Here is a 15,171-nt window from a genome sequence, read left to right on the forward strand (position 1 = left end):
TTATCGTTATCATTGACGTAGCACGTGTAACGCGCGCGAAATCGAACGACGATGCAGGCGAAATTCCGCGATTATGATTCGCGCGTCCCTGATGAACTCGAGACGCGCTTTTGATTGTCTATAGTATGCATTACGTACGATTCGTCTGTTTTCCATTTCCGTTCCCTTCAATTTTCGTCGCGAAACGCACGAAATTATTCGCCGTTCGCTATATTTAAACTGCAAAACACAGACGCCACGATTTTCGAGAAACGAATTGCTTCGTTACAAGAATTCTTTTTCTCACTTTTCACTAACAACCCACGCTAAATATTCTTGTTTTTATACCAAATAAAATGTATCTTGCCTTCCCGAATCTCTTTAGGACATTTAATAATTTGTGACACATTTTAATATCCGCGGCAGATGCAGAATTCAGTATCACCCGGTTATAAGAAACTGAATCGCGTCTGCTTGTTTTCACATATCCGGGTTAGGTTCGTGTATCCGAGTAGAAATCGTTTCGTATGTACAGTTAAAAAGCATTCCACATATTAGGATGGAATATGTTATCCGGGTAGGTATTGATTCACATATCCGGGTAAAAGAAATTTCATATAGCCGTGTAATACTGTAATGCATTAACGTCTGCATTTCCTTGATTTTTATGATAAAATCGTTAATATGCTTGCATTGATGGTTCCAAAGGAAACGTAAAAAGATTATAATTATAATAATTGTACCGTAAATTTCCTCTAATCCCCGTGTCCAGTGATTTACATTAACATACTGGTGTCAGGTGCAATTAATGTACAATCGTGAACGCAGGTGGGCTGCTTTAAACTGTCCATTAATTCTACGACAAAAGGGCGTTTTCATAGACATTCTGCTGAACCATCGAAACAAACAATTCCCCATTGTCCACGAGTTTCCACTTTCAACGTTTCTTCTTCTCCCTCGAACGGGAACGTTTTCTTTTTGCGCGGACAATCGTCCGCGTAGGATTTTAACGGGTAATATCACGAACAAAAAGGTATTGTACTTCCGCAGCGCTAAATAAGACCGCGGCTTCATTTTTACGAGGGCGATGGTCTCTCTTTTAAAGAATTTTTTCCTTCGGTCCGGATGTCCTCGGCGAAGAAAACCTCGCGGTATCACTTTAACAACTGAATCGTATCATTTCATCAGACTTCGCGTTCTTGTGTGAATTTCTTTGGCACACTGAGTGTACTTAAATAAATATACCGGTTCAAAGAAATAGACGTCCATCGCTTAATCTTCCAGTAATCGCAAGATGACGAAATTAGTAGATTAGAAACATTGGAAAGATCCATATTGGATTTGCTTTTCTAATTTCACGAAAAGAGTATACTACTTTATTGCGGATATTAACGGCATTTATAATAATTTTTATCCTGGAGTTGAGACATATTTTCGTAAAACTGATTTGTTGCGGAAATGTCGAATTGAATTGCGCGCCCAGAATCGGGGTCCACGTCCACGGTTTTCTTCTACTGATATGCGCATGCGCAATATGTCTTCCACGATGCCTATAACGTATTCCCAATGCATAGATTAACTCTTTAAAAAGAAACGTAAACTTATGTTGAATTATAATATTTATCATTTATTTATTTCCATATTATAATGTTTTAAATAGGGGTGTGTCCATCCCTAAAGAGATTAAGGATGATGAAAAGAGGATTTAATATTACTCACTTATATAGATTCACAAATTCACTTCCACAGCATAAAAAGCTATTCTTTGTTTAAATAATTTTGACTTGTGTTCTGAAAGGTAACATCTATAGTACCTTTGTTTTCTTTTTTTTTATTACACCATTTTATTTTTTAATATTACTAAAAACAAATTGCTTTTCATACCAATTACATCTAAATATACTCATTCTAGTGATCACAATTTCTCCCTAAACATTAAAAATGTTGATTTTGTCGGAAATACGGGTTTTGCAAGTAGAGGACGGAAACATTTTATTTTTGAAAATGTATATATACGATCTCAGTTACATTTACAATTTTTAACGATTATTTATATAGAATAACTGATCGAGTATCTCAAGAAAATCAATATTTTCCAATTTTGATCGCGTTTAATCAGTACTGTACATTTCTGAATTCTTGTGCTTTTCATTTTTGTTGTTTGTAAAAGTGGAAAACGTCTCATTATCATCTAGTGTTTTTTTTGATTCAGAGGAACTTTTTTATATTGTTGATATCGACCGTTCGTGAACTTCTGTGTTTTTGCAGCTTTCGCGAATCGACGTGCGCCATTGTTAACAATATCGCACATCGAAAAGAATAATTTTTTAATGGTACACGTATATGGTTCTAAAAATTAAATAAAAAGAAAACAATACAGGTAAAATCAGAAAATGTATTTTTGTAACAAAATTCAATTATTTATATTTAATTTTAAGCAAACTTCAGAAAACGTTTCTAATGAATTTTGATCAATTCGATTGTTAATAGATGTTGATTTATCAAATTCATCGATTGTTATTCAGTTAGAGTATAGAAATATTTGATTTCGATCATGTTTATTCTTCTCGGCGTGTTATGCATTCGTTTCTTTCGTTTACAAACTTTCGAACACCGTATCGTTTCGAGATTTTTCATCCTCGTAAAATGTATTATTGCGGCACATTTAAAATACCTACGCTAAAAAGTATGTTAGTCTTTGAGATGCCTTTCATCGCGAAAACAGCTCGAGAATATCATTTCGTTGAACTGTTCTCGCGGACGACATTTTGAAAAGTCTGCGTGTTGGTAGTGGTCTATGGTTCCTCTCGCTCTTAGCATTATAAACAAACGATTATGAACAATAACTTCGCGAGGACTCGAGACAGCTTACTTATTTATCACACATATTATCGTATTATTGCTTGCTCGTCATTCTGAATCGTTGAGACTCAACGCGTACGAGAAAAAGGTTTGAGAATTGATGATCTTGCAGAGAAAAATGGTAACTGCCATTACTGACTCACGATAACATTCAATACTTCGGTGGTACTTGTTTTTTAATCAATTTTACAATTGTTAATTCAAAGCAAATCGATTAAGAAATGAATAAAATAATATTTCCACGTTATCAGTCTTTTAAAAATTTTCATTTTCTATTCTACTAAATCGTTGACAAAAATCTCTTTGATTAAATTTTTTATTAATGATGGAACTAATAATGAAAATCTACTTTTCAAACAAAAATTAACGTATAATTATCCAATCTTTTTACAAAATCGATTACATGCTTAATTGCAAAACTGTCTCAGTCCCATCACTACTTGTCTCATTTCATTCACCAAAATCTTCGCTCGTTAAACTTCACTTCCAAAGAATATTTACTTATCAAATGGTAATATCTGTATAATACTGTCTACCTCGTATTAATTTTTAATAATAATATCTAACTAGCGTGATCTCTGATAATAATACTGTATCGCTGGTTTCAAGCGCTAAAATTGAATTAGATTCGACTCGGTAAAAAAATCAGTTTCTTCGAGTTACCTTCTTTCCACTGCAACCCCTTCAATCAGCGTCACCGCGCCGCTAATTACACGCCTCGTTTGTCAGGCATAGCTGGGCAAATTTTATTCCCGAACAACGAAAACAATATTTTAGATTCGTTCTCGAATTATTGTAACATTTGTCCACTTGGATGTCGTTTAAAAAAAAAAAGTCAATCGACAGATTCTGACGTACGAACGAGTCTACGAGTGAAACACACATTTTCTGTTCGTTATTCGCGAATAAAGTGTGCTCAACTTTGGTTCTCGGTACATCTGCGTGAAACCGGAAAGAAAAACTGTTCGACGACGCTGCGCAACGATGGCAGCGGTGACATCGAAATTAATCCACGCCTCCGTCAATTTACCCTATCAAGATATTAATTCACACTTTACGCAACGTAGCGGCGTCAAGTTTCCGAGGAATTGAAGCACACTTTTTACTCCTTCGAGTCTTGAATTTCGCCCGCACCAGCCTGTTGCCGCCTCGTCGGTCTACATCAGCCTGATGGCTTCAATTAGCCAAGACAATTATCCGTATTGGGGGCCTGTCGCGTTTACCGATCCGTTTAATCGTCATTCGTTTAACAAAATCAACCCCTCGCGGTTTCGTTTTTTCATTCTCGATGAATATTGCTCGACCTTTGCTTGGTTATCGATCATCGAACCATCATTTTCGCGCGGGGGATATGTTTCCTTTAACCCACTATTGCACGAATGTTATTCTTACAAAATTATAAAATTATTTTTCGGTTATCTGTGGGTCTGTTAATTAATACTAAAAGTAAGCGATACGTGCCTGTCGAATTGCCTTGGCAAACTTTGCAAGGATTCTGTTTATTGTACCAGGCCGATTATGCAATGGGAGGTTAAAATAACAAGTAATTATTCAATTCCGTTGTAATTTAAATGAATTGAATGGTAATTTAGAGACGACACTGGGCAATATAAAATTTAGTATTAAACTTATTTCGTAAGGAAAACTGTTTACAGCTGAAAATATGAAGAGAATGAATCGCCTTATGTTTCATATTTTGTCGCCAAAACGCTCTACCGAGTACAACTGATTATGTACAGTGTGGAGCTCGAGCGCATAGTCCTGAGAGGCGGGGCTACTAGTCGATTCCACTCGTTGGTTGGGCTACAGCCAGTAGCGCGATATCTGACGACGACAGTGCACGCCCCCGTTGCGTGTCTACGAGGCACTACGCCCAATAAATTGCAGGGGGCGTTACCAAGGGCGGAGTCAAAGTTTCGTCCACATTGAAACGTCTGAGCTCCACGCTGTAGCATAAGAATAGCTCTTCGAAATTTATAAATATAATTCCTTTTAACTTTGCTTCTGCTTCTTCGTATGTAGACAGATCTGGGCAAATTTTTATTTGAAACGAAAATAGGAAATGACTATTCAAAATAACATTTCAGTCTTTTATTTTTCGCGATGTTATTCGAAAATAACGATTTATTTAAAATAATAAATATTTTAACCAGTGAAATTATTTAAAGCAACGGATATTTCGAGTAAGCTTTGCACAAAAAATTAAAATTCAACTCCTTCGATCGCAAAGCTATATACATGTACGGGTACTTGAACGTTTTCTAGTGATAATACTGTTTCTACAAACTTTTATCATTTGATTGTGCTGCCCAGCAAGTTACTTTACGTTAGTACAAATATTCTTTACAGATACACATGACGTTTATGGTACTATGCCTATTTTCCTCGTGTCATCTTCGATTTTTCCGATAATCAACTTAGCGAACATTACGTGCACTAATTTTGAAATGAAATTTAAATCGAAGTATATTAGTGGGATCATTTTTTAAAGTCAGAAACTTGTAAATTTTTTATAAAACTTTTTTTAATACTCGAGACATTCTCACCGATCAAATGTGGTATATTTCCATTAATGAATAAATAAAGTTTCTAGCATTTAGTATCTTGCAGAAACCGGTTTTATTCCGACGGTGAAAAATGTCTGAAATGTCGATATACCTGGCGCTCGTTAATTCAGGATTGAAGGGTGCTCTCAGCAAGCACCCTGAGTGAATTTTTTTTATTCGACAGTCGATTAATGATCGTGTGAAATGCTGTGTTGCTGCAGCGAGCTATTTTATGCAGCAACTGGTATGAATGTGCAGTCGTAAAGAGCTCGTAAAAGGCTCGCCATGGGTTCATTTACGAGCCCGGCCAGTGAACTTGATTGTTTAGCCAGCGCGGACGTACTTGTGTAAATCGTGATATACATCAAAATACCGTCAAATATTTTATTCGTCATCCGTCTCGTTGATACGCGTTAAAAAACATCACCTTCCAAACACAATAATTCTACAATACTCGAACAAGATAAAGGAAGACATATTCTATAAAAAAATCCAAAAATATAAATATTTTTATATGTTTCGTCGGAAGTTACTGTCTCCTAGTTCTCAATAGCAATTAATAACTAACAAATACAGAATTTATAACACTTCCAATTACGTTCATTAATTTTCAACATTAATATAGTTAAGAATCACTTAAACAGAAATTTTTTAAGGTATTTTCAAGAGGAATATTTGTTTCTCTCGGTGTTTACAAGGAGAATGATTCTTACGTTGATTTAAAATGTCCAGTTTGCCAACGAAGAAGGAATTTATTGTACTTTTCATATGGATCTTGTAATTATCTGCAGGGTGATCCGCAAATTATAGTATTAGTGGGCAGTGATCGATTGTTCATGAAAAAGTGCATCAATAATATATAGTACAATCTTTTTGTAGGAGACTTCGTTCTTGAGAAAATTGAGTTCGAAGATCCGTGGAGCATGCGAGCGATTAAGTAGAATCTGGTCGCGCCCCAAAAACATTCAAGCTTGATTTTCTCGATAACCAAGTGTCCCATAAAAAAATGTTACTCTACATTTCTGACGCACTTTTTTATGAAAAATAACTTCCCTAAAGTGAACATTCTGTATTTTAACAACTCATCGAAATATTACTGAAAAGAAGAATAAGGTTACCGACTTTCGTCACCGAAGTGTATTGAAATTTTATTTTTTTCTGCGAATTCGATACAAAAAATGAAACGAATACGAAACGGAGGTTTTCCGGAATGTACTTTAAACGACACATTTTTCTCATGAAAACTCGAATCGGAATACGATTTCACACGCGCTCGTAAATCTATGCGGATCGACTCGAGAAACGTTTAATAACATTTAGTTTATAGACTCGACGCACGAAACGAACAAGATAATAGAAAGTACGTACGACGACGAATATTTCCAGGTTCATAATTATTACAAACGATACAGGATACTTGCGAAGTATCGCTGGGAATTGATCGTAACAAAATTTTTTTTAAATTTTCATGCACTTTCGATTCTTTAGCACTCTTTGTTTTCGATTCTTCTAATCTACGTGCTACGCATACTTTCAATGAAAACGAATAAATACACGCCTAGCCGTTGTAAAAAAAAAATTGTTCAAATCCGTAAACTCGTATGAAATTCTCTAACAGAAATAAAAAAACACTAATCTTACAATTAAAATATGTTCATGTTTCATCGGTGATGAGCGTATGGCAATAAAAAAGGACAACGTTCCGATAATAAAATGACGCAACCGAACCGTCGAAATCGTAGTACACAATTTTCGTTCCACACATTGTCGTCTGTCGCTCATTTATTCTACACTCAGTACATCTGATTGTTAATACGCACGACTACATTTTGTTTACGAGCTAATAGGTCGTTCACGGAAGAAACGCCGTAATCAACTAACGGTTATTGCAACTGACCACCACGTGGAGCGATGTATTTATTTACAAACTATTTACACGTATACAAGTGATATCTTTTTTTTCTTTTTCTTTTTTTTCAATACACGACTCTATCACAGAGAAACGGTGAATCGCACAAAAATAAAAAATAAATGAGAGAAAACGTAACAACGTCATAAATAAAATTCTAACAATCAACTAAACGTACAAAGATTGGCACGGTTGACATTAATAAAATATAACGTAAATAAAACACATCTCGAACGGCGAATTAAAATTAATTAACGGCTAAAGTACGCATACGTTTAACGAATAAATTACAACGAAGCAGGCAAATCAACTTCATCTAACGAGTCGCTAACGAACCGACGTCGTTACATCGGGTTTCTTGCTTGTCTTTTTCATACGGTCGAGCAGCTTCGACCCGACAACTGTTGCTTTCCGCTAGCAAAAATTTTATTCCAAAAAACTCATTCTTGCAACAGCTATCCGATGGCGTTTCTGTCGATTAATACTTGCCAGGCGACGATGATGGTGAGCAAATGGACTTTTTGTGAAATTTATTCCTATTTTTCGAAACACCTCGATCGAACGTAGACGATTCCAACTATACGCGATGAAATTGTACGTGTGCAGTGCGCCGTGTGCGGAAACAGTACGGTTTCTATCGTTAGACACGCGATCCGAACGCCCCATGGGCGTACAATGCACAAGCTATATTGTCACCAGCTCCAAAAATGACAAATATGTTCAATAATGTGGCATAAAACTTTAATATCGGTACCTTGGTAAAATGAGTTATAATTTATGTATTTTAGTAAATTTATAGAATTTTAAGCGATATATGCTCTTACACGTTCAGCAAGTATAGTAATACTGATTTTAGTGTGTGAGATAAATGATACAGCAAGATGTGATTAAAGAGATTCCACTGTTATTGATTTTTGTGCACAACTAGAGCTCAGCCTGGAGTACAGAGCTTCCTGAAACCGCGAATCAATACTCCCAGCGGGGGGAAAAAACAAAAGGAAATTCGTGTTCACTGGAAATTGGAAGATGGATCACAATTCTTCCATTCATCAACCTATCGTTGCCTCGATCCATTACGTTAATATTTAACCGACACGTTGAGGTGTTTCGAAAACGTTATTTCACCTAGTTGCTTACAAGATAATGTTCTAAGTATGTAAATGAGCAAAATAAATCGTTTAAAAATATTCACAACTCGTTGGAAATGTTGAGTCCCAAGGTTAGGTTCTGTCGTCCTATCTGAAAAGAAAGGATGATTTGGAGGACATGGTTTCTTCGAAAGTAGAAGTTATCGCATCCACTCGATTCGATCCTAGCTCGAAGGGGCGCTGAAGACGATTAAACGATTAGAGAGCAAACTTGACGATGTAATATATCCGTTTAAACCCTTTCGAGTGATGAATATATACTCTGAAAAAAAAGGAAGGAACAACAGACGCTGTAAAACGTTTTACGAAACACGACCAACGCTCGTGTCTCGGAGTCATGCGGTGCTCTCGATCCAAACGCGGGCCATTCAAACATAACAAAACTCCGACCTCCAACGACCAACAATACTCGAATCTCTCTCCGAATCTTAACCGTAGAATAAATAACCTGGTGGTAATAAATAATAATAATTAAACAACAACTGGTAACAATAACGACCTCTTTGGTTTCGTACGTAGCGTGTCTCGAATTGGAAGTGTTCAGGCTCCACTGAGACCAGCAGCATTGAAAATATACTAACGCGTTCAGGATGTTCTCGTCGGCAATAAATAATGTTAATTGAACAGCAACAACGATATCAACAATTCTACGCGCCATCTTTCTCGAGTACGGCGCCGACAAACTCTCGGTCAAATATCGTAGCTCAACTGGGGGGCAATGGCAGCTACCGGAGCGACATCTAGCCATAAAAAAAATGGCCGCTGTGTGGCTCTGCGCTCGCCTCTGGGATTCAGCTCAGAGCCCAACGCTGGAACTGCCAATTTTGCTTGCGCTGGAAAAAGGAAGCGGAAGCAACGTCGGGCGGGGGGACGTCGAGCTAATGAACTTGGCCACCCAATCGGACATTTATCGAAGCGTCGAAAGGACGACGAAAAGTACCGACGACTTGGTCTGACTTGGTTGATCTGACCTGGTCGACGACATGGCACACGTTGTCCTTCTTCTTCGTGCTTCTCATCGTCTCCTCTCCGGGCCCGTAGATCGGTCGATCCCGACGTGGAACGTGTCCTCTCTCTCTCTTTCTCTCTTGTCACGGAAGCTTCTCTTAAAAATACTATCTTTGGCAATGTGACGTGATCTATGCGTTGTATGCGTGTGTACCTGCCCCGAGTGTGCATCTTCGGTGACGGTTTGGCGACGTCACACGATTCTCGTGTGTCCTTGTGTTCCCTGGCCCCCTGCAGTTTCGGTTTCTCCAGCAGTCTTCTGAGATCTCAGAAAGTGAACTGGGACTGGTTTAAAAAGGAAGATTTGAAACAGATTCTAGAATATCAGCTGTTTAGAATCAGCCAGTTTTACGCAAAACGGCGTCAAACGTTAAAATTTGAAGATGGATTTGTTTTATTTTCGATCCAAATTGTAGATCTCGAAAAAACGAATGGAAAAGTCTTATATATTTTCGTCCTAGGATGGATAGTTCACTCAAAATATTAAATTTCTTATTGCGAAGTGTTCCCTTAAATGGGTGCGTGCTTAAGAAGGCACTTCGCGACAAGAAACTTAATATTTCGACTGAACTATCCATCCTACGCCTAAAATATATAAAACATTTTTTATTGTTTTTGTCGATACCTACAATTTGGAATGAAAATGAAGCCAATCGGACGTCTTCCGGAGTTCATGATGGCAGATGGTTAAGCCTGATTCGTACTTTCCATTCCCGACCGGCGTGATATTCAATAATATATTTTCGATGGTCCCTACCGATGATGCACAATGTAAAACACCGTCTCGGAAACTGTATTTCTCGATACTCCGTCGGTCGTCGATATTCTCACGCGTGATCGGGACTTCAAGGCTTAATTTGAAGCTTCGGGACGGAAGCCGCTGAAACCGAAAATACACGAGGCCACTCAGAATGTTTAAAATGCGAATACTCGTTGAGATTCGGATTTTTGTTTCTTCTGTTTCTTGTTGTCTCTTTTTTTTTGGCAACATAACGAAGAATCTCTCGATGCGAGCTACGCGTACGTATTCGTCCGACGCGATACCGTCGGTTTGTTGCGTGTGTGGATGATGATACGGATGTATAGGTGGGTGTGTACGTATTATTCGTATCTTGTTGCGATTGCAGTTAACGTATAAAGTTGTTGTCTTCTCAGAGACTGCTACCAAACTCGCTCGATCTTCGTCGGTCGATGTGCTTGACGTATGTCTCCGAGTATATACTCTTAGTGCGGTCGTCGTACCTGCAAGCAGAAGCAGAAAGTGGCAACCAATACATTTTTCCCCTCAATCGAATGGCGATTGTGTGGTCGGGACTGGAGATTTGTCGTTGCAAGGTTTTGTGATCGATCTACGAATGGTGATGGGCTCGAGGGGATTTGAGTCACTTCGTTTGTCGCTAACTAAAAATATTTTAAATAACTGCTAAACGTCCATCGTTACCTAAGATTGTTTGAACGATTGTCAATCAATTTTTGAAAATCATTAGACACGTTTACGACGATTAAATCCAATACAAAACGTAATGTCTTTTGGCATCCACGAGTAATTTATTTTCAGTTATTGTTTTGCGATCTTTAACGCTGGATAAAGAAAAAAAGAACCATAAAACGTATCATCAACGTTTCTTCCTCCCACCGGTCGTTGAAACTCGTACTGTAATTTCCCGGAAATTGCGACAGCAATCGCAACACGTGTGTCAATCCGTGAGGTGTTCATCGTACGGAACGTGTGTTTGAATAATACACGGATGTATCGATAAACAAAAACATTTTTGTACCCCGTATTATCGTGGGCGCAAATATTGACAGGCGCGCTCGTTTCCGAGTAATCGTGAAATATTTTTATCCCCGTCGACAGAGTGTAAAAATCGTATTTTAAGGTTAGGTTTCGGTGTTCGCAATTTTACCGTAGCATAAGGGCTAGAATTCGCCGTAAAGTCTCGCGAGAAACAGCTGGACGTGTCTCTAATAATCGGAGTTGCAAAGTCCAGCAACTTATTTGCTTTGCAAGGAACGAAGTTGGAAGCAGAATAACGAAAAACCCAACGCGAGGAAATAAATTTCGAACGAGCGCGATATTAACTCGAACCAGTGTTAGAACCAGTCTCCTAACGCGATTTACCCGATAAAAATGAGTCCAAACACGACCCCATTCGGACTATTTTTAGTTATATACATTTTTGAGTCTGGTAAAAAAATTTTGAAAAGCTTATAATTAAAAGTAATTCGAATGGGGTCGTGTTTGGATTCATTTTCATCGGGGAACCACGTACAATTCGTTTATAACATTTTCATGAAAATGCAAAAGTTTCATTATTGTCATATAACCGGGGGGGGAAATTATTTCATATAACCGGGGACTACTGATCTCATAGAATACGAATGCATTCCTTACGATAGTTTAAAAGGGATTATTGGTCTCGTGACTAACGAATTCTTACGAAGATCATTAAAATTTCATGACGCAAGTGAAACTTTACGATCGAGGTTTCGCGGCGCGAAAAATTCGTCGTCCGTTTCTTACTTCGAGCGAACCACTTTGTGAAGAGAAGGGAGCGAAGTGGAAGAAGCACGCGTTTCCTGAGTAACGCTCGCATTTGTGTGAAAAAGTTGAGCATCCCGTTCTCGACTTGCCCTACTTTCGCCCGGCGAAATTAAAAGTAATGTCCACCCCACCTCGCCGCCCACGCTTCTAATCACCCCCGTTTTATGGCATTTTCTTGCGCCGTGAATTCAGGTGGCACCGATGTCTTTAACTGTGATTTTCATGATCTACGTGATTCGGTTTGTTCCCTCGAAAGAATAGTTGAAATTTTATTTGTAAAAGTAGTGGTTGGATATCAATTCCGTCCGATAAATCGATAGTGAAATTTTTTGGTTCGTTCATATTTCATTTTGTAATCGCCGTGTGGAGCAACTAAAGACAAATTGCTTTATGGAAATTCCGTAATTCGTATTCAAAGTTTTATACAGGGTACCCTACTGTGTCTGGTATCAGCGTCCAGAGGGTGATTCATCGTGTAAAACTACATCGAGAATGTGGAATAATGTATTTCTATTCGAGCCTTCATTTTTGGGAAAATTGATTTTGAATATTTTTAGGGTACGTTTATGACTTGTTTGACCATTACTCGATGTTTCTACTTGCATTGATAGTTGTAGACATTGACTGAATCACTGAATTTCTATTAAGCAATATTGGGTTCACATAAAGGAGGAATTTTTAATTTAATACTTGAAAAACACAATTCTACAGGGTGTCGTTCTAGATAACCAACAATTTTGGCAGGTGATTTTGAGTAAACAATGTCATATACACTGTAGATCTATTCTCATCCCTCATAGAGTTATATCAACAATAAAATACTGCATACAAGTTGCCTTTTTACAAACAAATATAGTCACAGAGTGATGTAGTCTGTTCTATTAAACTTGCAAAACTCGTAAACGAATATAATAGAGGTGTGTTTCTCGTTTGAAAACATTTAAGGCACAGTGAATGGAAACAGACTAGAGCGGGCAGCAAATATTTTTTATTTCTCAAAGCTATTGTGAAACATCTCGCTATACCTCCCACTATTTTGCTATATTTTTCGTCCCTCCGATACGCAACCAAATATTTTTTTTACTCCAATGAAAAACAAACAAAAACAGACAGTTCTCTACGGGCCCTAATAGTATTTAAATCGAAATATTTGTCACCCACACGAGCCAAAATATTTATCACATACCTACGACATCGAACCGAGCAACGTTTACCCCGAACATGCATGAAAATAGACTTCCAATATATATGACCTGTTTCTCTCAGACTAGCCTGTTAACGCGCTGAAAAACCGGCTTACGCAGCGTTGTCTCCCCGGTTGTCACAGGCTCGCGACTGAGACCGACAACCTGAAAGACAGAGTGTTCAAGAAATTTAAAGATAATTTCCAGCTCGACGACGTTCGAATACATCCAGAACGGGAGTGACAAGTGATTGTAACTACGTGACAACCTGAAGGACAGTGCCGTAACTCGTGCGCGAGTTCCCCTAATCCGGGAAGTGGTCGACTGAACGGTCAGGCGCGCTATTTATCGTGGTGATACCAGAGTAAAATATCAAGAAACGATCACAGAGGGGGGGGGGGGTGGAAGAAAAAGGGAACGAGAAAAGCGATAGAATGTAGTGCGTACCTCAATGTGTCAGACCAGATCGTACCTTAGGGACGGCCGACGGAAATCGAGCGCCTCGAGGTCGGACGGCTCTCGTCTGCAGAGCGAGCAGAAAGCACACTGCAGCGTATTCTTAAAGGCTTCTCGGAAGTCGCGGTTGAAGTACGCGTAGATCAGCGGGTTCAGCGCCGAGTTCGTGTATCCGATCCAGAAAAGGAGCGCTATCACGATATCGGGGCACGGGCAGCTATCGCCGCAGAGTGTCGTGATGACGTACCTGCGGAGAGAGATCACTTCAAGAGGCACCAGTAGGTATACGTGCTTCCAAGAGTCCCACAATCCTCGCGTCGCTCGCGAACAAACGATTTTACAGCACGAAACCCGTCGCTTTAAAGTCACGAATAGATTCTATAACGGATATACTCTAGACTCTGGTCTGAAACAGAATCCCTTCGTCCAACGGTAGCTCAGCTTTCACTTTCGAAGCAATTCTGGCGCTTACATCGAAGGAATCGATACCACCCGGTTAACTGAATGGTAGTCAAGATCACTCCTATTCGGTTACGCGACTCGAGTTATCTATCTATCGCCAGAAGTACCACCCGGTTAATCGAAGATGAGTCGAGGTCTTTACCGTTCAGTTATCCGGGAAGGTGCTGTTTTCTTGCAGAAATTGACTTACACCCATACTTTTTGGAAAGGTATCTTTGAATTTTGTCCAATATTAAACTATAGAAGTCACTTAATTTGCTATTGTGTTTTAAGAATAAGTAGTAGAAAACCTCCTTTCCGTTTGCAACGAGGATTATGGTTCTCCTCAAAGACTTTAATCCTATGACACTATGGAGGAGTATGTAGGTTTGGTCTGTTTCTTCTTGAGTAGAGCAGTAGACCGAGACACGAGCAAACCTCGTCGCTAATAACATATCATCAGGCAGAGTTAGATTCAGGAAGCAACTTTCAAGCTAATGAGGAAACGTCAGAAAGTTAAACGAATGTTTCATTTTAATGGGGGTGATTGGTGCAGGATCCATTTTGGAAGATTTATCATTCAGTAAGTAAAGAGACAAAAAGAAATTGTTGGAAATATAAGCAACATCCACCTTATACTCCATATCTTGTTTCGTCCAAGTTCTTTTTGCTCGATCCCTCCTAGGAGTCATTGCGCGGTGGTCGAGTTTCGCAGGAATGGAAGAAACGAAGAGAAATGTTCGAAACTAACTCAAACTTCGAGACAAAGAATTCTTTACTGTTGGTTTAAAAGAACCTAGTACATAGAAACGTATTAAAACAAACGTTTGTCTCTTTACTCATCGAATTACTCTCATAGATTTCAACGGATAACGTCTGAGCTAAGAAATTATTTAGTTTGTTGAACAGGATGAACCATACTGTGGAAGGTACTCGCAACAAGGTTGGTCGGCACAGAATTTGTTACAAAAGTTTCGGGGAACAATACGCTCAAAGTTTTGATTAAATAGGGGTAGCAGAACGATGCATTTTGAAAGCTGAAGGCACTATGTATTCTAAAGTGCAAGAAAATGGGGTTAAACTTCGCGAAACC

The 15,171-nt window shown here is 38.6% G+C and overlaps 1 protein-coding gene across 6 annotated transcripts in view; it reads right to left on the bottom strand.

The window, feature by feature from the left end:
* Window positions 1-201: 201 nt before the first annotated feature.
* LOC143344102 (octopamine receptor beta-2R) overlaps window positions 202-15,171 on the bottom strand; it is a 166,482-nt gene continuing 151,512 nt past the window's right edge. For 3 of the 6 annotated variants that reach the window (XM_076769784.1, XM_076769788.1, XM_076769783.1), the window contains 2 exons: window positions 13,654-13,884; window positions 202-10,694 (listed from right to left, as the gene is read on the bottom strand). In XM_076769784.1, the coding sequence (XP_076625899.1) occupies window positions 10,604-10,694; window positions 13,654-13,884 (322 nt within the window). In that variant the 3' untranslated portion in view covers window positions 202-10,603. Of the gene's footprint in view, window positions 10,695-13,206; window positions 13,347-13,628; window positions 13,885-15,171 lie in introns of those variants that run through there. The other 3 variants (XM_076769786.1, XM_076769785.1, XM_076769787.1) reach the window with 3 other exon arrangements.

The sequence above is a fragment of the Colletes latitarsis genome, chromosome 7, assembly GCF_051014445.1.
Source record: "Colletes latitarsis isolate SP2378_abdomen chromosome 7, iyColLati1, whole genome shotgun sequence".
NCBI lineage: Eukaryota > Metazoa > Arthropoda > Insecta > Hymenoptera > Colletidae > Colletes > Colletes latitarsis.